Source organism: Argentina anserina, chromosome 7, assembly GCF_933775445.1.
Source record: "Argentina anserina chromosome 7, drPotAnse1.1, whole genome shotgun sequence".
NCBI lineage: Eukaryota > Viridiplantae > Streptophyta > Magnoliopsida > Rosales > Rosaceae > Argentina > Argentina anserina.
In genome coordinates, this window is record NC_065878.1 from 6,117,048 (window position 1) to 6,142,801 (window position 25,754).

A 25,754-nucleotide genomic window follows, 5' to 3' on the forward strand; every position below is an offset into this window, starting at 1 on the left:
TATAGATGAGCTCCATCTCCAACACTCTCTTTGATGACCACTTGTCGTATCAACCTATGCATAAAACACATATTAAGTACAACTCCACTAAAGAAATCACCAAAGCTGAAATTTAATAACTTAGTATTGATTGTAGATTAAAGACAACTCTGGATACAATGCAGGCCAAACACGCAACAAATCCAACATTTAGAAAACACAAACTGAAGCAAATAAAAAATAAAATCAATATCTGAAAAGCTAAACAAGGGCACATTATTAACCACATCAAAACTGGCCTACAAATAATATAAACAACGACTTAGAATAATAATCAAATTATTATGCATCAATTTACCTAAGTTGGAAAGCTAAGGATAGAAGTTCAAATTCTAAACTCTAGCCAAAGTTCAAGTCTTATAAGTCAAAACTTTAACTTCAGCAAACAAAAATCCAAATTTTCAGATGACATAAAGTTAACTAAATAATTCGGACTAACCTGCACGTGTGAAGGTGCGCTTCTCCCATCATTGCTCTCCAAAAACATGACAAGAGCATTCAGCTAATCATATTTCATTTTAAAATGCCTTGACAATTTCTCAGTGATGTCTTCAATCACTTTTTTAGTTACCTCTTTAGTCACTTTTTTAGTTACCTCTTTGGTGAGTTACCTCTACGGTGATCTTCTGTATGAGGTCTGATATGCTATTAGGTGTTGATGGGTCACATGGATACAAGAAACTATGAGGGACACTTGAACCATATATCCGTCAGTAAGCATGGCCATTAGGTCCAATTACTAGCTTTATGGAATATTTGGTCTTTTACAGCCATAAGTTATTGTTGGTCTTCAGGTTCCTTACTTAAGATGTTTTTGTAGTCATTCTACATGAATTTTACAAACTAATTAGCTCAACAACAACAACAAAGACCACACACTTAAAATAATAATAATAATAATATTGAATAATACAACAAGAAGCTGCTACAAACTTACAATGGCCTCAACAAGTTCAGGGTCCTTTTGGTCCCGTGCTTTTATCCAGACACTCATTTTATTGATAGGTTCTCCACCTTGTTCCATCTACCAAGTACAAGTAACAAATAATACAACTCCACAGTTAAGCAATTAAGAAGAAACAAATAGAAACCTATAGATATATATATATATATATATATATATATAAGCCAATTATGGAGAGGACATCCGCCACAATACTTAAGATGCGACGTCCGAGTTACAGAGTTACCCTTTTACTCTTTTATTGACTATGTGAATTTGCAGAGTTACCATTTCAATGTTGACTTTTACTGTTTAATCTAAATTACCTTTTTACTATTTTACTAAATGGATTTTACACTTTTACTTTTTAACTAGAGGTAATTTAGTGAAAATACAATTTTTACTTGGCAACAAAGATTAATCGATAGTTCTGATATCCACCCGGTTCGGAAACTCTTTAACTTAGATAATGTGTCGGTAATCAAATTAGTTGTCAATATGGTTCTAAGTGTCTTTAATAACCTTAGTTTACGCGTAGTTTCATTCGATGATTAAAGAGAGACTATTTTCGGGTTATCCAAGAAGTAGTTGATAAAAGGTCAAACAAGGTCAACATAGTCAACTCCTGGTCAAATCAGGAAAGACTTGATCAACAGAAAGTCAACCTGGTCAAATTAAGAAAGAAGATCGAGTCAACTTGTTTACTACATTCGGAGTGAAGATTAATTTTTTATGCATCGTTGCCTCATAAATCACTTGAACGAGAATCGCTCAACATTCGGAGCAGCAAGATTGGAGCGGGAGCATACATTATGGACTTGGGGATTTTTGCACATCATGGCAAGTAGGGGAGCTAACACTCTCATGTTGCTTTGGCCAACTATATAAAATTCATAGTCTAGTTTTCAGAAGATTATATATTATTGAAATAGTTTTTGATGCATTAAATGCTTGTGAGAACCCAAGACTAGGCAACGTTTTAAAATAGGATTGTACGACTGTGATAGACCTGAGAGTGAGGGGGTCCTGGGATACCGATCCAGGACCCCTCGGTGAAACCTCCGGAGGGGCAATGCACTGTTACCATTCCACCTTGTGCACTATAGCTTTATTTTAGGGTATTGTCTGAAATGGACACTCTCGCTCCTTTATTGTTATTTTAACAATAAGGGCAGTTGGCCTTGATTTAAGAGGTGACTTGTTCTCCTCCAAGTCATTAGGATCGGTCATGCATTCTTATTGTATCTATTACAATCCTAAGAAAAGGGCCATACTAATTTAGCATGATGTGTTTATTAAACATGCATGGTTTTAGAAAAGAATTTTGACCCCCAAATAACTTACCCTCAACGTTTTTTGAAACTTATTTTCTACCCATACCTGTTTTGGTTTTCAAACTCATGGGTGGGCTGGCCCCTATTGGGCAAGCGAGGATGACGCTCACCCCTACTATAGTGTCTTTGCAGCTTCTGGTATACAAACTAACAGAGTAAGTTTTATTACTTGGTAAATGTTTCGGATTTATATACCAGGTAATAAGAATAAAAAAACCTTATAAATCTTAATGACTTAATTCCTGCACTTGTCTACAATACAATGCAGTTTCCATTTACCATTTTGTAAGTGCATGTATGTGAATTATTTTAACACAATTTGGAAGTTGGAACCCTTGAGCAAGTACAAGGGTTTGTATTAGCAATTGTTGTCACAGCTGGGAAAGCTCCACTACTAGTTAAAGTTATCTTGATGTAGTCCCTGAAAGCTTATGATAATTGAGGGGTTCCATAGTAAGCGCGCGCAACATACGGTAGAGTTCTGCCAGAACTATTTGTGCTAGACCCACAGTGTGGCCATTGTAGAGCAGGGTCGCGAGTTGCAGGTGGTGCCCGGTCATCTTCTTGGAGTTGGAGCAGAACATGAACTTTGATAGCCAAAATTCCAAGAAGGCGATCCAGCATTGGCAGTGGGGTTGCAATCAAAACTGGAAAGCCAAGAGCCATACGATTGATAGATACCAATGTCGCGGGTGGCGGTGACCGGGCACTCAACATCAAATATTCTTGATCTCTATAGGGCCTGGTACCAACTGGTAGACCTACGATAGCATATATGTCTAGCAAAGATATACCCATTTGACCAAATTGAAAGTCGAAGGTATTACTTGCGGAATTCCAGAAGCAAGCAGCAGTCATGATGGCACATATGTTGCCTCCATCTTGAGTCAGGTTGAAGGAGAGGTCGATACTTTCCAAGATTCCTGCTGCTTCCCAGATGTCGCGATCGATCAAGCGGCGACCTTCATACCATATTCGCATGGCTTCGGAAATAATGGGCCATGCTCCGACAGGGGTTCCGTGGTGACTGTACAATTGCCATCCCCTAAAAGTGGCTGGGGTGTTCCTAAAGGCAAGCGGAGGAGTTCGCGAGCGGTGGTGATAGTCGGGGTTGATGTGCTCTGGGATTCCGGCAAGAGAAGGGCCCAAGAACACAGTGTTGTCGTCAATCACTCCGATAGTGGTGCGATTGGTGGGTTCGTTGTTTGGGTAATCGCGAAGAACTCTTGCACCTGCCTGGGCATCACGTTGGTTGGGTTTTGGTGCCATTGTTGTCAGAGATTAAGAATTTCAAAAGAGGGCTTTCTGGGTTTTCTGATGATAGAGCAATCGGGTTGGATGAACTTGTTGGGTTCGAGAGCGCGATTTATATAGCAACTGAAGGGGTTTCTGAAATCGAAACTGACGGGTTCGGGGAAGAGTCGCGTTTGCTCGATTGGAACTGGTTTGAGTTTCCGAAACAGTAAGTGTTTCTCGCGTACTTCAGCTCGAAAGGTTGTAGTGGTTTGAGGTGAAGTTGCGCGTCAGTTGGCAACGGGGGAATGTAAAGTGTTTCAGATTATTTTAAAAAGATAACCGTTTGGGTTTTTCTTTTAGCCCTTTTCAATTTCGCGGGGTCTTCAATTTCAAGGCATGGGGGCAATGTTTGGGCCTAAAATAATACTCTGGTACTATCTACTCTTTAGGCTCGTGGACCGGTTATTTGGGGAAAATATATCACAGAGCAAGATTACCTGCCGTATTGGAATAGATTTAGGGGACTAACACTGTATAGAATCTGAGTTGAATAAGGAAGGTGAATCCAAATCAACTAGGAGGCTCTCAAGACTTGATTCGCAAGAAAGAACAAGGTGTGTTCTCTATATAAGGGGGTCGAATGTGCAGAATAACGCACGCAACGTCAAACAAACTATCGCGCAACAGCATAGTCAAAATCTCCCCACGGAGTAAAAGTCTGATTCGCTTCGGCAACCAAGTCTCCCATCGAAGCGGAGCTACCCAGATGTACGCCTCGCGCTGCATGTAGCAACAAGTCCGATTAACTTCAGCAACTAGAGTCAAGTCCATTGAGTCGCTAGCCTAGCTTCTAGCAAACACAAAAGTCTGCACTAGTCAGCAAATCCCATTTGCGAGAGAGTCCTGCTATTAACGACACAATATAAGCTCTGCTTTTCCCCAAGCGGTCAAAAGTAAGATCGGCCATCTACTTGAGGTGGAGTGAAAGGTACCTAGCAACTCCGGTTGTGTATAGGTCATTCGAACTTCAGCTGTTTATCAGCAACTGCAGATCAATCGTTTGAGAAGAAGACAGTACGTGAGCGCGATCATTGTCAAACAAAGCAACAGTTGTACCTAACTCAAAGGTACTGGCACGCCAACAACAACAGAGAACGAATGGTCGAACCGTCTAGGATTCGGTACCGGGGCTTGCTGATTGTTCTCTGAGGAGGATCCGTTTTCCCAGCTCGAACACAAAGTATCTATTTGTACATACTTAGAAGTGAATGACAAGACTTCACTCATGTTATATTTATCATATTCCTAGCTGCATTAACATTATTAGTCAATGAGTTGGTCATTTGCAACCAGATTGTGATGATACTGAAAATATGTTTTTGTTGCAGCCTCATTGAAAGCAGCAAGGAGTATACGAGTCGAACCATCGTGATCTGATGATTGGATTTGAGAGTTGGGAGTTTGACCCTATGGAAATCAAGAATCCTTTTCCCAATAATGAAGGGTATGTCCACCTCTGGCAGGGTGATGAGGATAGAATTGTCCCAGTTGAACTCCAACACTTTATTGTGGGAAAGCTTCCATGGATTGACTACCATGAATTACCAGGTGCTGGACACATGTTTCCATATAACAACAATATTAACGAAGCTATGTTAAAGGCAATGCTTACTTGGGAGAAGTAGCCTATTTTGCAAGATGTCTCTTCTTCATTCAGTATTTGAATTGTTTTTGAAACAGAACAAAATTAAACACCAATATATGATTGATATTGTTACAGTGGGACTTTGATAACTAAGTTCAAGGAATACTCATGAAAGCGGAAAAACAGGAAACCTATCTACTTGGGGCCAAGTATTGCTATACATTCGTTTTCTTTAGTGATAAAGTCTGAGACCCTATTCGAAAACTTTCAGCTATGGAATTAAGATCTCTTTAGAATGTTGTAGACACTACAAGTGACCCAATCTCCAACACGAAAACTCATCAAAACGTCTAATAGGGAGTCGGGTGAAATCTTTACATGGCTTGGTCACGTGGCATTAGTTCCACTACCAGTGGATGATTATTAAGAATTGTAATATAAGATAACCTTATGAAAAATCTGAAATTTGATGCTTTTGCTAGGTATAAGAGGTTCATTAAAATTGTAGTTTGAACTAGATTTCAACCCACAAAACTCATGTATTAGTACTCATTATTTATTCATATGAAAAGTTCAGACTTTAGAGTAATGAAGAGGGATAGTAATCATGAAGTTAGGTGTTGTATACTAGACAGACGAAACACCTTCAAATAGGAAGAAAATACAATTTATTCATTATTGTGTCAATAAAAAAATGATTACACAAGACACTATTGGATTGAAATACATGGAACAAGCAACATAAATTGAAACTGAGGAACTGAAGATGACATGCCCATGACAAATCTTGGTTTAGCCTAAAAAGATCACCCAAAGGATCTAGTTCAGGAGCATAGGCCATTTGAATTGGCATGTTACCGAATAGAGCCGTGTGAGAAAAAGAGAAAAAACCCTCTGACATACTTCAGAAGCCAGTTTCAGGTCCAACATATGAGTTTCATGTGACAAGACCACTGGACCTCTCTCATGTCTTGTGCAAATGAAGTAACTGACATCTCTTTCTACTACTAGCCTTGAGTTTTGGTAGTTGGGGTAGTCCCAATATCTTACAGGGCATCCGTTCCAGCATCTTTTAAAATTGCCTTATCACCACAAATGAATCTGGAAAATAAAAAATCAGTAATAAAAATTGAAGTCATACAACATCATAAAAACAACTAATTCTAAGACGACACAAAATGAACAATCGCTTAAAGAAGAGGAAATGCAATCTGGCAACCCAAATCTATTTACAAATTACCTGTCCAAATCAACCTAAGAATTTGGAGGGAATGTGTAAAGAAGCTTCTGAAGCAATAATGTAGCAGTTATTGGTATATATCATGAACCTCCAGCTTTCTGGGCATTCCAAACCTTAAACTGTAGGAATCTTTTAAGATATGCAATGGTCAATACTCTGACAAATATTCGTACTGAAACTTGAACTGTAGGAATCTTTTATGACAGGCAATGCCCCTGAAACCTAACAAACTTCAGATCAAACTTTGAAAACACATAAACTATGCACTACTAAGCAGAAAACATATACACCAACATAATGGCAACTAGTAAAATGCAAATCAGTTACAACCAAATAAGATTAACAATGAAAGATAAAGCAACTGCCGGAACTACAATTTACTTATCTACTCAATCAATCATTGCTGATATTTACCCCTTCAACCTTTAGTATGTGCGAAACAGTAACACTAAAAAAGACAAAGGTACAATTATATGTCGTTTCTTTTAAAATGTCTTATATGTACCAAACTAAGAAACATTAATCAGAAACCCATAGAAAACACTCAACATAATAACATCCACAGAATGTTTAAAGTGAGAAAAATAGGGAGGACATGATGAGGTGAAGAGCATCTCTATACAGTTTTTCTATTATTACAAACTGGAAAGTGAAGACAAATGGTTTTCAAGCAATATAGTGATAGGAGCACAAAGTGTGACGTTCTTAATGTATATATATCATATTCTTGTTATTTGTTATCTCTTATTTAGTTGTTTTAGCTTCATAGTTGCATTTTGTATGTTTAGGTAGAGCTTATTTCAAATATGATAGTTTTGATGATGAATTGTGCTAAGTGTTAGAAATTCTTATTGAGCTATGATTTATTACTCGATTAGGATTCTACTTTCCTATTTTCATTCTTTCATATTTCTTATTTGTCGATTTATTTTCAGGAAAGACAAATCTTATATGAACAAGGAGTAGAAAAGCCGTGATGCATTCCTAGTTGGACAAGGAGATCATGTCCGAGTTGGATAAGGATTGAAGAGGCCGACCTAGCATTTTCTAGCTCAACATGGAGAGTTGTCGTGCAGCCATTGGTTGTCTCCTATTTGGACTTGGTTTCCTACGTCAAGTTGGATTTGGAGTTCAAGAATCAAAGTTCATATCAAAGAAGATATCAACATCCAAATCCGATTCTATCTCCTTAATTAGATGGCACGGCTGTTTTGTGACTCCTATATATAGAGGCTCAGCATCATTGAAGAATGATCACCAACCTTGTGCACAAGTACTAGCCAAAACTTTACCCAAACACATTCATCTCACCAAGAACCCTAGAATCCTAAAATCATCCTCCACCAACTTTTATGTCCAAAGCTTGGAGCCTAGGATATCTATTCTATTGGAAGATTTCGTGTAATCTTCTTGTGAAACCTTGGAGGAATAACTTAAAGTGTATACGATAACCTTCATCTCTTGTTTTCGGTTTTCTTTGTTCTTGTTTTTGGATGATTTCTGTTTAGGTTTTGTTAAAGTTTATTATAATCTTGTATGTGAGATTGTTTTGGATTTTTGAATTGTGTATTGAATATGAAGTTTTCAATTTCAATCAATGATTTTAGGTTTTATGTCGTGTGTGTTTTAGTTTATACTTAGAGAATTTTTAGTGTGTTCTTATATTTGGAGTTAATGCTGCATATGTTAATTATCCAAAGGTACAAATAGCTATGATACTCAGAAGTTGATTAGTTGTTTGTTTCTTGGATTTCTTCACTGATTATTTGCTTAGGTTGTTATGTATGCCCGGACGCTTAGCATGACTATTTAAGTTTCGATTTGGACTTGTGCTATGAACATGTTATCTCTACTTGTTACTCGACAATTCTTGTTAGGGTTAATGTGTTAGATTTTTTGTGAGGTCGGCGCCAAACTTGAATGGGCTTAGTGTCAATGTGATAGGATAACCTTGGAGGACCCTAATTACATGATCGATTCTAGGTCGCAAGAGATACTCTCGGAATGAACTTGATTGAGATTGGAATTAGTTGTTTCTGTTCATACATAATTTGTTTGGTGATTGCTTGTATGTTGATTGATTGATCACATGTATATATTAGCTTAGGTTTATTTTCTATGTTTATATCTTTGAATTTGAACCTATCTTTAAAATTTATATATCTCTTGTGAATTTGTTGTTTAATGTTTGTGATTCTTGCCTTGGTGGATCCCCGGTTTGTGAAAGATACCCTCTTACTTTATAATACTAACGATGCTTATAGGGTTAATATTGATGTCGAGAAATCGAATGGATCAAATGGTGCCGTTGCCGGGGATCGATAAAGATAGATTCCCTAACTTTTAATTTCGAATTCACTGTTCATATTGTAAATTTGTATATGCTTATCTTATTTTTTTTGTAACATATAGTAATTTTATCTTAGGTTGTTGTTTTGGTGATTGAGTGAATGATTGTTGTAGGTTGTAAATCGAAGAAATAGGTAAAGTCTTTTTTATTAATATTAGCCTTAACCCTTCATGCTACCTCTCGGGTTTGCATGAGGTTGAGGGCGGCTTTTATTAACACTTGGAGATTTGTCTAATACCCAAGGTTGAGTCTAGCTGAATAAGGGAAATGCTCTTTTATTACCCTGGTGCATGTGACCGAAATTGGATCTCAGAAAACTATAGACTGACATACATCTTAGTGATGGAGTCGATAGGGAGTTCGCTCTCCGTAGTTCAACAAATGTGTCCTACCATGTTCACTATCTCTAACTGAGCTATACGGCCTTCTGAAACAAAGACTTGATCTTGTGTGTAGACATCTGTACTTAGGCCGCACGTCCACCTCGGTTTACAACTTAGAATCAATCCATCGTTCAATCGTTGAAACAACAAAATGAACTTGTGAATTATATGAACTATGTAAATGTAAAGAACTAGCTTTTTGTATATATAACAACATAGTTGTCGTGCCTCTTCCATAAGTATGCTGTGTATTTGATTAAGGAGGGCACATTTCTTGTTTTCATTTTGTATTCTTCAATGCTAACTTTAAGAGCTAGGAGCATTGATAGAAAGTCACTGTTCTTTTATGTTTACTTGTTAGTCTTCCTCGCCCTTGTTGTATAGAATATTAGGTCACCTTTGTATTTGTTATTTTTACTTGGGTTGTTGTATTTTGTTAAATTTGGGCTGGTGACATTTCACCATCTTCTGTCTCTTTCTTTGTGAACTCTGTAATTTGTAGAATTAGCGGAAATACTTTATGTTTTGTTTCTCTTGTCATTGTAAAAAAATTATTCATAGATTTCCTTATCAATAGTGTGTAATGGTTGAATTACGCTTGCTCATTGTTAAATTTATTCAAATATGCTGCTTGCATCCCTTTCCGGGATGTGACATCATGAATTCTAAACTCGTTAGTCTAACGATTATCGATAAGTAATACAATATGTAGCATTGATCAAGTAGTATATATGACGTGGTAAATTCTATGCATTTTCAAGTGGTATGTACTCATTTGATATGATATGCATAAACCTAAATGATTATATCATTCTAGTTTATTATACCATTTTGTGTTATGAATCGATAATCCGAGCATCTCGACAAGTAAAGATCATGATTGGTCAAACCAAGAACGACACAGTCAACCCAAAGTCAAAGCTCAACATTTCCTATTCGAGTTAGGGAAATGTTACGTATTATTCTTATTGAAGTTCTGGAACTTAGACTTGCATTTCCACAGCATGTGTTCGAGACTTTGAGACTTTACGAGGATTAATTAGTACTTGGAGCTTACATTTTAAATATGGGGAGTATGCACGTCAATCCAGGTAATGGAGCTAGCTTTTTGGCCAAATTTAAAGTTCATAGTCTATTCCTTGTTGATGATTTATGATAGGCATTAAATATTGTGAAAACGTGAGGTTAGACAAATTTGTAGGATTAGTTGGTGAGAGTATCGAGTGTGACAGACCTGAAAGTGAATGGAGCCCGGGAGTCCATCAACCCTTTAGTGTCGATAACCCTAAACCTCTGGAGGGGCAATGCCCTTTTTATTATTGGATCCATTCTCTACAGTTTTATTGAGGGCACTCCAGTGAAATAGACTCTCTCGCTCTTTTGTTGTTGCAACAAAGGCGGTTGGCCTCGACTTTGAGGTCACCAGTTTGACCTCATAAGTTCTAGGATCGGTCATGCAATTTTGTAGTATCTACCACTATCCTACCAAAATGGGTACCCTAATGTTTTGGAATGATTTGAGTTTTCCCGAAAAACTTGCATAAATGTGTTTATGGTTTTCTCAGGCCTAAAACCTACCCTCAACATTTTATGAAAACTATTTTGTATCCCTGCTTGTTTTCAAATCCATATTGGCGGCTGGCCTCTACTGGGCAAGCGAGGACGACGCTCATCTCTTACAATAGTCTTTTACAGGTTTTCACTTGTATTCTTGGAGCTAGGAACCATGTAGAGAAGCGAAACCCTAGTCTCTTATTATGTTTCGCGTATTGCTTCCTCTGTTGTTAAGTTTATCTTTCCCGAGGTCTATTTCTGAGAATTGTCACCATTTGTTTTTGATCGCTTTGGATTGTTGTATTTAAATGATTTTGGGCAAGTGACTCTTGTCTCCACCTTCCGTATCTTATAATTGTAAATCTTGTTTCGCAATAATATTCAAGTTTCTTATTTTGTTTGTGAAAATAAAGTACTTGTTTTGTAAACTCTCTTTCATAGGTTCTAGTTTTGGTGAGTGTTTCAAATGGCACCATGTTGTTTGTACGCTTGTAAATTCCTGTTACTTTATTGTTTGTTAAGCCTAAAATCACCCAATATATTGTTCATGTTTCCATTTCAGGATGTGACATATATATATATATATATATATATATCAAAATATGAGGTGCAAATACGTACATCATATCTTATTTGGGCTAAAGACTTTCGACCACTGGCATGAAGTCTCATACACTCAAGTAGATGATGTTTACCAAAGGATATGAAAAATTCATGAAGTTGATGTTCTCATAATAGAGATCCCTTTATACAACTAAAATCTAAATTTCATTTAACCGAGATGAAAATAAAGTTAGAATGAGTTCATTTTTCTTCATATCACTTAAAGGTATCTTCTTAGTACATGTCTAATATCAAATTTATTAATTGTATATTTTGATAGGAACACAAAATGTGAAATTCTTAATGATTAAATGTCATATTCTTACTCTTTGTTCCTTTTTATTTCGTGTGTTTTAGTTCATTTTTATGAATAAGTGTTTAGGAAGAGCTTAACTCGAATATGTGTGATTTGATGATGAACATGTGCTAAGTGTTTAAATTCCATATCGAGATAGGTTTTCCTTGTTCGACTAGGACTCTATTTTCCTATTATCGTTCTTTCCTATTTCCAACTTTCCGATTCTTTTCAGGAATGACAAATCCTAGATGGTTTAGGAGAGAAGAGGCCGTGCCAAGCATCTCAAGTTGAAGAAGGAGAAGTGACGCCATGAAGACAAATCCATGTTGGACTTGGAGAAGCTATGTCGTACAGCCCATTTGGTGTCTCCCATTCAGAGTTGGAGTTGGAGTTCAAGAATTAAAGTCCATATCAAAGAAGATCTTCACATCCAAATCATATTCTACCTCTCTTAATGGACGACATAGGGTCTGATCTTGCTCCTATATATAGAGCACGACATGGACATAAATTCATCATCAATCCTTGCGCCAAGTACTAGCCAAAGTTCTTCCAAAACACATCATCACCACCAAGAACCCTAGCATCGGATTCACACAGCCCTTCACAATCTTTTCCGTCCAAAACTCGGAGCCCAGGACATCTATTCCCTTGAAGCTTTCGTGCTACCTTATTTTGAAGCCTAGGAGGAATAACTTAAAGTGTATACGATGAACTTCATGTTTATAATTCGGTTTCTATCATTCTTGTTCTTGGATGATTTCTGCTTTGGTTTTGTTAAAGTTTATTTCGATTTTGTCTATGAGATTGTTTTGGTTTTCGATTCATGTAATCAATAAAGATTTCGATTTCTAATCTATGCTTTTAGGGTTTCTTCCGGTGATGTTTCTATATGATTTAGAGAATTTTCAGTGTGTTCTTTTATGATATGTGTGATTGATACTCGGAGTTAGATTGCATGTGTTAATCAACCAAAGATTGAAACGGTTAGGATGCTTGGAGTTGACTAGTTGTTTCGTTCTTATGATGTGGTTCACTGATTATTTCCTTAGATTGTTGTGTATGCTTGGAACTTAGCATAATTATCAAAGTGTGACATTCTTAATGAGTTTATGCCCTATTCTCACTCTTTGTTGCCTCTTATTTAGTATGTTTTAGTTTCTTTTGTATGAATAAGTGTTTAGGTAGAGCTTATATCGATTATGAGTGAATTGAAGATGAAATCGTGCTAAGTGTTAAGAATCCTTGTTGAGATATGATTCCTTGTTCGAGTAGGATTCATCCTTTCTTATTTCTTTGTTTCTAACGCACTTATTCTTATTAGGAAATACAAATCCATGTGGAGAAGGAAAGCAATCCTAGTTGCGCAAGGAATAAGGAGAGGCCGTGCGTCATTGATGGTTTCCTATTGGGAGTTGGATTCTAAAACCAAGTTGGAGATGGATTTCCAAGGTGTATATGAAGATATTTTCGTACATATAAATTAGAATGATTAAAGAGAAGAAGATATGCACTTAAAAGCCATGCAAGAATCTGAAAGTTGTCAAGATTCATAGTCCAATTTTTGACGGGCTCTCCTAGACAGCTCAGATCGAATTAGAAGATGTACCATATATGGATAGAAAGCTGTGTGAGTCTAGTTTCTGTAAGATTTGGAATCAAATCAATATCTTATTCCTACATGGAGATATGACCGAATCATTACTCTTAGGTCCAGTGAGCTCAGCAGAACTATCTCAGCCATTGATTTGCTTTTGATCCAAGGGCTGTGAGGAAAGTTGAGACCTTGTTTCTTCTATATATAGAGGCATGAATCTATATCCGAATCACCATAAATTCTTGCACCAAAGAATGTCAAAGAAGGCATGCAGCAAATAAATGAGAAGAGGTAAGAAAATCAAAGAAAGCATGCAACAAATAAATAAGAAGAGGTAAGAAATTTCAAACAAGGCTGCAACAATTAAGATTCTTGCTGTCTCCCTAATTCAAAGGAAGAAATTTGTGCAAAGGAAATCAGTATTAAAGGAGGAAGAAGATATGCAATTAATGTCCAATCCTTATCAGAATTAGAGTTCTGGCATTGTAAGTCATCCAACTTTAACGGGCTCTCCTGGACAACTCACAATGATTCAGATTATGCATGATATATGGATGGAAAGCTACGGAAGTCTATTTTCAAATGTAGTTAGAATCACCTTAATATCTTATTTCTAGAGAAAGTTATGGCAATAACAAGGCACAAAGGTCAGCTATGCCGAATTGAAAAAAAATCTAGGAAACCTAAACCAATTTAGTTTCAACTTTGTGGACTTTGTGACCAGCCTCCCTTGGGTTTTTTCCTATATATATAGCACCGCATTTCAAAATAAAAACATCATCAACCTTGCACACAAGTATAGCCAAAGCTCTGCCCAAACACTTTCATTCACCAAGAACCATAGAATCCGAATTCACCACCCTTCACCATATTTTATGTCCAAAGCTTGGGAGCCTAGGATACCATACTCTTGAAGATTTCATGCTACCTTTGTAAAGAACCATAGGAGGGGAATTATAAAGTGTAACTCCATGATCTTCATGTTTAGTTTTCAGGTTTTTATGTTCTTGTTCTTAGATGATTTATGTTTAGGTTTTGTTAAAGTTATTTTTATTCTTGTCTATGAAATATTTGTAACTTTTGAATGACATGATGAATTGTGGTTTTCGATTTTTATTCAATTATTTTAGGTTATATGCCATGAGTTTCTGTATATTTATGTTCTTGGTTAATTTTCGGTGTGTTCTTATATTACATGTGTGATTAAGACAAGTAGTTGACGTTACATATGTTAATCATTCAAAGTTGAAAACGATTTTGATACAAGTAGTTGATTAGTTGTTTGTTTTTTGTTCTTCCACCGATTATGATCTTAAGTTTGACATTAGATAGGTGCTTAAACATGTTGATTTCTCTATGTGATACGTAATTGCATGATGAATTGGTATGTTAGATTTCGTAGCAAGACAAGTAGTTGAGCCAAATGTATCCATGTATTAAGAACCAAGTAGGGACTTGATGCATAATCGAACTTAAGATAAACTATGATACTTACGGCATGAACATGATTGAGAGTAAATTTCGATGGCTTTGTTCTTACATGATTTGTTTGGTGGTTGCTTATGTGTTGGTTGGTTGATCACATGTATATATTAGTTTAGGTTTTATTTTCTGTTTTGATACCGATCCTATATCCCAAAATCCTCAAACTCTTATTAATTCGTTGTTAATTGTTTGTGATTCTTTGCCCTGGATGGATCCCCGGTTTGTTAACGATATCCTCTTGCTTTATACTACTAACGATGTTTACAGGGTTAATATTGATATTGAGTAATTTAACCATTCAAATGGCGCCATTGCCGGGGAACGAACCGATCAAATGGAGCCGTTGCCGGGGAACGAACCGATCAGACTCGGAGTTGCATGATAGGTTAGTGTGTTAGATTTTAAGTAAAGCTTGGAGAAATACTTGAATGAGTTAAGTATCTATGTGATAGGATAACCCCGAAGGACCCTAATTGCATGATTGATTCTAAGATGTTGAATAAAACCTACGGCATGAATATGATTTACTATGATTTCGTTTCTTTAATCGTTGTGTTTGGTGATTACTTCTGTGTTGATTGATTGACCTCATGTATATATTAGTTTATGTTTTATTTTTTCTTTATAATCTTTGAATTCGAAACTATAAATTTTTAAAACTAATTCGTGAATTTGATGTTACGTGGTTTTGTGATTCATCGCTATCTTTGGATCCCTAGCTTGTAACGATTCTCTTTTACTTTATACTACTAACGATGCTTATAGGATTAATATTGATGGCCTAGTGACACGCCTATCAAATGGCGCGATGGAACCCTAATCTTTAATATCAAATTCACTGTTGATATTTTAAATTTGTATATGATGTTCTTATTTTGTTGTGACATATAGTAATTATATCTTAGATTGTTGTTTTGATAATTGAATGAATAATTGTTGTAAATCGAACAAAATAGGTAAAGTCTCTTTTGTTAATATTAGTCTTAACCATTCATACTATCTTTCGGGATTTCATTAGGTTGAAGTTGGCTTTTATTAATACTTAGAGATTTGTCTAACACCTAACGTTGAGTCTAGCTGAGTAAGAGATATGCTCTTTTATTACCCTGGTGCATGGGACCAAAACTGGATCTCAGAGAACTATAGACTAACATACATCTCAGTGATGTAGTCAATAGAGAGTTCGCTCTCCGTAGTTCAATAAATGAGTGCTACTATGTTCACTATCTCTGAATGGGTTATCCGGCCTTCTGAAACAAAGATTCAGACTTGTGTCTAGACATCCGTACTTAGGCTCAACATCCATCTCGGTGTACAACTTAGAATCAATTGATCGTTTAATCGTTTCAACGACAAATTGAAAAACGTTGAAGTGAAAATGAAATCGTAAAGGACTATGTCGTGCATCCTCTTCAATTGTGTTGCAATTCTTAATATAAAAGGAGGAGTATGTTTTCGTGTTTTCTTGTTTTGATTATGTATTCTTATATGCTAACTTTCTAACTTTCATTTTCAGAAACCATGAATGTCCAAGTTATCTAAGAAAACTCAAGAGCTCAAGGAACACATTCAAAGACTTAGAGAGGCACAAGCATCAAGTTCGAAAGCAAGGCTTTTGGATACTAAAGGATCTCCAAGCAATTTAATCTTAAACTCCTCATCTAGATCAGAAGAGGAGGAAGACTTCGAGTTCCTTTCGCTTTGATTCAAAATACGACACAATAGGTTCACTCATTCCAGCTGGAGAAGTAATGGCACTCAAGGAAGCATTCATTCAGACTACTCAAGAGTCCCAATCGTGCATTGCTTACAATCCACCCACTGGAGCTTTTTCCATACCGGTTTAACTACTTGGGCAGTTGCCTAAGTACTCACGCTCTTGAACTGAGGATCATATTGTTCATCTTAGGGAGTTTCTAGATATATGCAAATTACAATCTATTAATAATCTAACCCCTGAAGGCCTGAAGTTACTTTATTTCCTTTTTCTCTTAACGATGATGCTAAACATTGGTTATACTCTTTGCCTGCAGGAATTATCACCACTTGGGATGACATGATGAAGAGGTTCTTGAAACAATTCTTCGATGCTCAATTGACCAAAAGACTTAGGACGGAGATTTAGAACTTCACTCAAAAGGATGGTGATTCACTATATGAGGTATGAGAGGAGTTTTAGGAACTACAAAGGAAGTACCCTCACTTGGTTCAATTCTTCTATGAACGACTTGACGCCACAAACAAGAGCATGGTGGATCATGCATGTGGTTGCATGTTCATGAACAAGACCGGCCAACAAGCATATGAATTGATTGATGATTTGGCAGACAACAATTGCCAATTCATTTCTAAGGATAAGAGAGGAGGAAAGGGTCGTGACATCTATGAAGTGGATACAAGGAACCAAATGGCGACATTGGAAAGGAAGCTTGACATTTTGGCCAAGGCAATTAGTGGTTCAAGCGACAATGCTCAAGTGTGCGGTATTTGTTCTTATTCTGATCACAAAAACGAAAATTGTCCAAGTGGTGCTATGTCTGAAGAACAATTGAACTTCATGGGACAACAGAGACAGAGGTACAATCCATACTCCAACACATACAACCTTGGATCTATAGATTACCCCAACTTTCGTTGGAACAACAATGGTTAGACCAACAATGCTTAAGTTCAAGGAAAATTCTGTTCTCCAGGTTTGTTTGTGTGATCTCAAGTACCTCAAGGTTTCGTCCCCCATGTTGTTAATAATCAGCTCGATTACTCGACATCAATATTAACCCTGTAAGCATCGTTAATAGTATAAAGCAAGAGGGTATTGTTACAAACCGGGGATCCAACTAGGGATTGAATCACAATCAAATATCAACGAATTCACAAAAGGGATAAGGTTTTTGAAGTTTCAGATCAAGAACAGAAATAGAAAAACTAAACTACTATGTACAAGTGTTCAACCAACCAACACACAAGTAATCACCAAACAAATCATGTATGAACATAAGCAACGAATTCCAATCTCAAATTATCCTATCACATTGACACTTAACACATTCAAGTTTAGCTCCGAGCCTTACAAGAAATCTAACACACTAACCCGAGTAACAAGTACAGATAACATGTTAATATCACAAGTCCAAACCGAAACCTAGATAGTCATTCTAACCTAAGCAGATAATCAGTGAATATAACAAAGAAAAAAACAACTAATCAACTTCCGAGTATCATAACCATTTGTACATTTGGATAATTAACATATGCAACATCAACTTTTGAGTATCAATCACACATGCAATATAAGAACACACTGAAAATTCTCTAAGTATAAACAAAAACACACACAACAAGAAACCTAAAATTATTAATTGAAATCGCAAACTTCATATTTAATACATTCAAAAAATCCAAAATAATCTCATAGACAAGATCATAATAAAATTTAACAAAACCTGAACATAAATCTCTCAAGAACAAAAACATAGAAAACCGGAATTTTAAGATGAAAGTCATCGTATACACTTTAAGTTATTCATCTAAGGCTTCACAAGAAGGTACATGAAATATTCTAAGGAATGAATATCCTAGGCTCCAAGCTTTGGATCGAAAATATGAGGAAGGATGGCTGATTTCAGAACTAGGGTTCTTGGTCTTTAAGGATGTGTTTGGGCAGAGCTTTGGCTATACTTGGCGCAAGGATTGATGATGATCTTCTGTCCATGTCATGCTCTATATATAGAGAGTAAATCAGACCCCTATATCGTGCCAATGAGGTAGTAGAATCGGAATTGGAAGTTAACAACTTCTTTGATATGAATTTTGATTCTTGAAATCCAACTCCAAGTCAGAATGGGAAATCAAACATGCAAGGAATTCTGAATTTGGGCTGCACGGCATGACTTCTCCATATCCAACATGGCTTTGATTTTACACGGCATCAACTCTCCTTGTCAAACTCAAAAATGGTATCCTTAACTTGTTCACTATGAGTGCATCATGGCTCCACTTTTCCTAGTTCATGTAGGATTTGTCTTTCTTGAAATGAATCGACAAGCTAGAAATATGAAAGAATGAAAATAGAAAAGTAGAGTCCTAGTCGAGTAAGGAATCATAGCTAAATAAGAATTTACAACACTTAGCACGATTTCATCATCAGTTCACAAATATTCGATATAAGCTAAAATTCATTTCTACCCCTCTAGAATGGGAAGTGGTGGATGGACGCAGAAGCTACATTTCTCCATATCATTATGTGAGAATTATTCAGGGTCCGATCAAGAGTTCAGAAAGTTCAGAGAAAAATGGCAATCCCAACAATAGCATTCCGTGGATGAAAGCCATGGCCATAATGTGCATCAAAAACATGGTTCGAATGGATTATGAGTCCAGTCTTTTAGCCAACGGAGAAAAAATCATCGTCACATGCTACAATCATCCTCCACCAGATGCCTGTGATTTCTTCTCTGCCATTATGAGAAACGAAATAGATGGAACTCCAGATACAACTACATAGCTAAAAAAGGTAGATAAAGAAAAAAGATACAAGATTCCTTATCCTTTTCCCTATGACTCAGATCTGGATGAAAAAGAAGACATATAGCAAGAAAGTGACCACGAAGGCCAAGATTCTTTGGCAGATTATGACTGTGCAGATGAAGAATATTACAATATCATAAACATGATGGAAAAATGAGCTGCCGACGCATCCAAACAAAGAACGTGAGCTGCTGACGCATCCAAACAAAGAACGAGAAGCTGCCGACACATCCAAACAATAAAAACGTCTCTTTCTGTTTTTGTGAAATAGTTTGCCGACGCATAAGGACAACCAGCTTTAAAAAAGAAGAAGATTCTTTGTCGAAGTTTGGCCTGAAGCTCGGAGCTCTATATAAGGAGAATGAACTTCTTTGGGAAGGCAGAAGTTGAGAGGAAGAAAAATCAGAAGACTATAGTATAAGTTTCAAAAGAGTGTTGTTCTACCAAGGGTTATGAAAATAAAAGAAATAGATAGTTTGAGTGTGAGTATGAGTGTGTTATAGTTGTGTAAAATCTTTCTGCTGTATAAATCCAGTGTGGAGTGCATTTTTCAAGTAAGTTTGCATTTTAATATGAGTAGCTAAACAGCTGTAACTGTTTACCTAAGAGGAAGGCTCTGAGTTTTATATATTTGTATTTATGTTGAATAAATAAACTCTATCTGGTGCCCTAAAATCCGTCGCAAAAAATATTTAATTTTACTTAGATTTTTCTAGCACTGCATATGAGTAGTTAATTTTATTTCATTTGTGTTTATTATGCTCTATTAGAACTCAGTTTTGCTTTCTAGGACAACATTGATTCCGCCAAAAATAACCATTTAGACAAAGAGGTCATTTATGTAATATTGGCATGTTTCCTAGGAAAACAAAAATATGTTCAAAATAGAGTAGTAATAAACTTTTACTATCTAGTTTTTACATTTTCATGTTACTGTACATAAATACTGTTCATTACTGTTCATATGAACGCTGTATTATAGATTTTTCCCTTCTTATGAATCTCTTTAAAAAAGAGACATTTCGGAAATGGTCACTCTGCGAATAATCACAACTATCACCATTCCTTAAGTTCAAAATTCTCTGTTATACTTTGCTTGAAGTGGATTACAAGATTCTTCAAAATACTAGGGTAGGTCATCTGTGGGTTTAGCATTTTGACACTTATATCCCCCATCTAATTTTATTCCGTTTACATTGAGAAACCATCACATCGTAGTCCTCACCATCAAATGTTAAACCAGCCGAACTGAATAGAGTTTCGATTTGATTTATCTTATTTATTATGATTTCGAATTTCCAAAAAGAAAAGAATATAATTAAAAGCGACGCGTCTCTCTCACCCACCCCCAAATGCACACCATCCGTCGTCAAACCCTCTCTCTCTTTCTCCCCATCCACATTCCGGAACCCTAAAAAATTAAGCCCCCAAATCCACATGAAATCAAAACCCCAAATCCTCGTTGGGGTTTCATCCTCAGCAGACGCAATCGTCCGCTGATGAACACCTCCCCCAAACCCTAGCCTCGATTATATTCCCCCTTTCCCTAATTCCCAATTCACTTCCAGAGAGAGAAAGAGAGAAAGCGATTGATAGGGCCATGGAGGGCTCTGCGGCGGACGATCTCGGAGCCCCGGAGTCATGGGAGGTCGCCGGTGTGGACGAGGCTATGAGCCGCCTCATGCTCTCCAACATCAGCGACCCCAAGCCTCCTCCTCCGCCCCAGCAGGACCTAAACGACACGTCGTCTTTGGTTTCCGATGGAGCTGCCGATAAGCTCTCTGAGGATGCCCTCAATCAGGTCGACCTGTTCCTTCGCGAGGCTTTGCAAAACCCTCGGGAGCGCCTATCAAGTAAGCTCCTTCCAATGCTTACCTGCTTGTTTTTTCCAGTTTGCTCTATTGTGTTTAGGTTTAGGATCTTTTATGGTTAGTTAGTACTCAGAGTTTGTCGTTGAATTGCCTGCTGTCTTGTCAAGTATGTGCATTGGTCTTAGGGAACAAGACATGTGATTGGTGATTGTCGATGTGAGCAGGTGAAGTGTAGAGCTGATTAAATTGAAAGATGGAAACTTTCTTCAACGTTTGGTGTTAAATTCACAATATAGCGGCGCTACGGAACTAGACTTAGGGTCCTCAGACCAATATCCTTCACTGTTTTTCATATATCGTGACAGCATTGCATAGTAAAAAAGACGTTTGCCTCGTCTCTCTGGTTTTTGAAAGTTTAATGTTTATTGCTTTTATGAATAGATGCAAACCTTTTACTACTTGCTTTAAAATGTGGATGCAAATATTCCTTGAGATTTCAAGCGCAACACACACACACACACACACAGACACTCAGCTGTGCACTACCTCTTTATTCCTTTGCTAGTTTCCTTTTATTTTGAATTACATGCCAATTATGCTAAGCTGGTGTAGACGAGATGGACCTTTGGTTGATTATTTATGATATGTACATAACTTTTATATAGTTGTAATTGTTAATGCTGGCATACTTTTGACTTGTTTGTTTTAACAAAAGTTGTGTATAGTATATGTGTCCGTGCAATCAGGATTTGTTTTTTGGTTGCTTTTACCTTGGTTCTTGAAAAATAAATAGTTACTTCACTTCTGTGCAGTTTTACGAATGGAGCAAGATGTTGAGAAGTTTATTCGTGATCCTATTCAGCAGCAACTGGAGTTTCAGCAGTTGCCAACTTCTTATTTGCGCCTGGCTGCTCACCGTGTAGCTCAGCATTATGGCCTTCAGTCAATGGTTTTGTTAGATAATAACTTACCTGATGGCTCTGGTTCCAGAATTATTGTTCGCAAAACTCCCGATTGTCGACTTCCTTTGATTCGCCTTGCAGACATTCCTGTTACTTTGCCGTCAGAAGAAAGTGGTGTGACTAAAGTTGCTATAAAACAGAGACCACAGAAACGATCCCAGATGGCCAACAGTGGAGGTGCAAATTCATCAAAGGGGAACAGTTCTAAAAGTGTGGAAGAGAGGAAAGAGGAGTATAACAGGGCCCGTGCGCGAATATTTAATGCTGCGAATAATATTAGTGGCAGTACAAGCGGGAAGTTAGAAAATGAACCAAGACTGCAGGATACTTCACAACATGTTCCCTTGGTGATTCCAAAAGTGGAAGATAAATCAAATGTTTCTGATTTACATTCTAGTAGAGGTTTAATTGATTGTTCAACAAGTAGTAGTAGAGCATCTTCTAGAGGTAGGACAGAGAAGGAGCCAGTTGGGAGGTACAGACCAAATAATAGAGTAGCCATATTCAGGGACCGTGAGATTGACAGGAAGGATCCGGATTACGACAGAAGTTACGACAGGTATGGAATACGATGTTTGCTTTAGGCTTTTGCTTATTGTCATAGTCATTGCAGGAATGCTCTTATCTTAAACTTTGAGATAGGGTAAATGACTGCTGTATATTTGTCAAAAGGTTTTACAGTAAAATTATTTTTCAGGTACATGCAAAGATTTGATCCGGGTTTCGGATTCAGTGCCGGACCATACTCTATCCAGCCCATGTATACTCCTGCATTGAATTATAACACTGAGTTCCCTCAACTTGGATCTACTCATGGGCCTCAAATTTCTACTGAACATCAACCTCGCCCCCTTCCACAACACTTACCTGGACCGTGGGTTGCACCTTCGCCCCCTGGTGGTATTGGGTATGGTCACCCGGAAACCATAATGACACCATTTAATCCTAGTCATGTTGGTGTACGCTCGGCGTCTGGCATATACCTGCATTCCTCCCAGTATCCTTGTCAGCGACCTGGAATGCCCTTTATCCATCCTCATGAACATGTACACCAACCTTTTTCACCGGTATGCCGATTCTGCAGCTCTTCTCAACTGTCAGTGAAGTGTCTTTTCTAGTCTTTTGTTGAAGCACTCTCAAGTTTCAATTTTCTTGTATATGCCTGCATTTGTTGTTTGGGGGGAGTGGACAGAAAACCCTTTGACACATTTCTTATGGAGATAGTTATAACTTGGATCGCAAAATTTTGTATTAGCAGGAGTTAATTGGAATACACCATGCATTAATTAACTCTCATCGACTTAAATTGTGCAAAAAGTCGCACAACAGAACATCTGGCATGTGCTCTTAATGAGTTTTACTGATCTCCGACTCTCTTTAGTGCCCTTATACAGCGCTTTTTTGTTTACATATACTACACTGTTTAGTTTAATTCCCCTCTTCCCTATTTTTTGTTTAGTTTTCTTTGTATTGTTTTACACAGAATGCGACCAGTATGCCGTAGCAAATGTACATGTGGGTTGTTTTGAGAATTTGATATTGTTTTCCTTTGAAACGTTCCAGCCTCCCACTGGCCTTTGGCATGGCATCTCTCTAAGTTAACACATGCCTCATAGAGCTAAATATCTTTAAAACTTGTGTCACTATTTCCTCTATCCGAAGCATACAAAGCCTTTCAGAGTCATTGATTTATTGACAATTGAGATGTCTTATGGGAGCTCTTTTTCAATAACAAAGCTGATATCATAGATTATTTGATTTTGACAAGGTATCTTTACTTTTTTGCACTATCTCTTCTGTTCAAAGCATACATTGTAGCCTTTCGGAGTCATTGATTCATGAATAATTGAAATGTGCCGTTGGTATTTCTTTTGCAAGAACAAACCTGATTCATAGATTGTTTGATTGTGACAAAAGAAAATCAAATGAAAAATAACTGTAAATGCATTTGTGATTGCATTCATTACATGATAGCAAAAATATATTAGATGATGCCTGTAATTAGATGAACTTGTTAGTGTAGTTTGAAATTCCCGGCTGCATCAGGATTATATTCTGATCTCCATTATAAATGTCTGGCATTTTCATGTTTGGTGATTTTTCTTGATTTATGTGTTTTCTTATTTTGCGTTATCATATTGTTTATTTCAATCATCCGTGCTACATTTAGGAATTGCTATCATGTGCAGTAGATATTACTTTGATAAAAATGGAACTGTAAGGATAAAATTTTGAAATATTTATACCTTCGTAAGCAGTTCTGACATCTATTGCTTATTTTACTACAGTCTCATCAACAGCAGCCTGATGCAAGTTTTGGGTTAGCCCGGCCCCGGTGAGGGGCAGGGGCCATGCCTGCACCCTGCCTGCATGAATTTGAGCTTCAAGTAGAATTGGCTGCCAGAGCCAGGCATGTTTTTGGTGGCAGGAGTGCAGGCATGCAGAACCAAGGTGGGGTTGAGATGGATCAAATTAAAGGACACTGGCATTATCCATTTTTCCCAATCCTTGGTTTCAAAGGAAGCTTCTTCCATTTTTGATAGAATGGTAAGGAAGCTCCGTCGGTTTGGCAATGTATAGCCCAATGACAACGACGATGACGACAATGATTCCTTAAGAGTTTTAACAGAGCTTGGACACTTTGTGCTCTGCTTGGATGAAGGTATACTCCTTGGTGACCCCATAAAGATACGCATGGTGCACTGCACTAGCTTAGTCCATTCTGGAAGGGACTTGCAGACTTGGCACAAAAATGGATTTGGTCCAGAAGTCTGTAGGTCTATTCTGATTGGGCATAGGAAAGTCGGCATTACACTGTATAATATACTTAAACCTGGTAGTGGTAGACCATGCTGTGGTATCAACCCTGTACTCTAGGTTAGCTGCTTCTCTCTATTGAATTGTGTGTACCTCTGGATTGAGCTGGTTTACCACTACCTGATGTTATATGTAGACATCAATTTCTCCCTGGGAATTAGCTAAATATATTTCTGTAGACTTGATTATTTTTACACGAATCTAACCCACTCAATATGTGAAAGTTGATGGGGTAAGTTTGTGTTTGTCTGACAAATGACTGGGAAGTTTTTCACTCGAGTCTTTGGACTACCTCTTGCACATACATGTTAGTTACGTTTTTTGGTTCTATCATGCAGGCTTTGCCAACCACCTTGAAGAATAAGCAACATTGATTTGCTTATTTGGGCATACAGCGGAACAAAGAGCCACAATGCTCAGGAAGACGCTCACAAGCTGTATGTATGCTTCTGAGAACTTTAATAGCTACCGAATAAGAAAGGAGGCTCAATTATGTATCATAAAACAATTTGGTCGTGAAGTTGTTTATTTTGATAACCCTTTATGGTTAAAAACTTTACATTTCTATGATTTGGCAGTGAAAAAAAAAATCTTTTGTAAAACTTTAGACATTATCCCTATACGAGTGCGTTGGTCAGTTGTCACCCTTTAAGATGCCTTGCGAGTTCCATTACGGTCTTTGGTTCCATGTCAATTCTCACGTTAGAACTGTGGTTATTAACATGCGGAGTGTATTGTTTATGCTGCAAAAGTAGGTTGGTTTCCGAATTTTTTAAGTCGTGAAGAGAAAACTAGTCACTGGTAGAAAGGTTCAGGCATGATCAGCTGGGAATAAATAAGTTTTCATTTTCTGTTTTGTTATGTCTTTTTTTTTCATCAAAGAATCGAGGATTTACAATTTCCAGCTGCGACGGTGATAGTTGCTCGCTT

At 37.2% G+C, this 25,754-nt stretch overlaps 2 protein-coding genes across 4 annotated transcripts in view; both read left to right on the forward strand.

Moving 5' to 3' along the window:
- LOC126801503 (diphosphomevalonate decarboxylase 2) overlaps positions 1 to 25,754 on the forward strand; it is a 191,966-nt gene that overhangs the window by 82,582 nt on the left and 83,630 nt on the right. The window contains exon 10 of one of the 2 annotated variants that reach the window (XM_050528873.1): positions 12,492 to 12,501. The exons of the other annotated variant lie outside the window; for it this stretch is intronic. The gene's annotated coding sequence lies outside the window, so the exon portion shown is untranslated. Of the gene's footprint in view, positions 1 to 12,491; positions 12,502 to 25,754 lie in introns of those variants that run through there. 2 annotated transcript variants of the gene reach the window in all.
- Positions 20,594 to 25,394, forward strand: LOC126801500 (uncharacterized). Of its 2 annotated transcripts, none has more exons than XM_050528868.1 (5): positions 20,594 to 21,087; positions 21,858 to 22,566; positions 22,705 to 23,074; positions 24,296 to 24,884; positions 25,163 to 25,394. In XM_050528868.1, exons 1-4 carry the CDS (start codon positions 20,835 to 20,837, stop codon positions 24,344 to 24,346), a joined length of 1,383 nt encoding a protein of 460 aa, XP_050384825.1. In that variant the 5' UTR covers positions 20,594 to 20,834; the 3' UTR covers positions 24,347 to 24,884; positions 25,163 to 25,394. The 2 variants fall into 2 exon arrangements, with proteins under 2 accessions (XP_050384825.1, XP_050384824.1); XM_050528867.1 differs by having other exon boundaries at positions 24,296 to 24,669.

Excerpts from the sequence above, each read along its gene's own strand:
- LOC126801500 (XM_050528868.1), top strand. The coding sequence starts at position 20,835 with ATGGAGGGCTCTGCGGCGGACGATCTCGGAGCCCCGGAGTCATGGGAG. Across the intron at positions 21,088-21,857 it reads CCCTCGGGAGCGCCTATCAA|TTTTACGAATGGAGCAAGAT; the intron begins GTAAGCTCCTTC and ends ACTTCTGTGCAG. Across the intron at positions 22,567-22,704 it reads TACGACAGAAGTTACGACAG|GTACATGCAAAGATTTGATC; the intron begins GTATGGAATACG and ends ATTATTTTTCAG.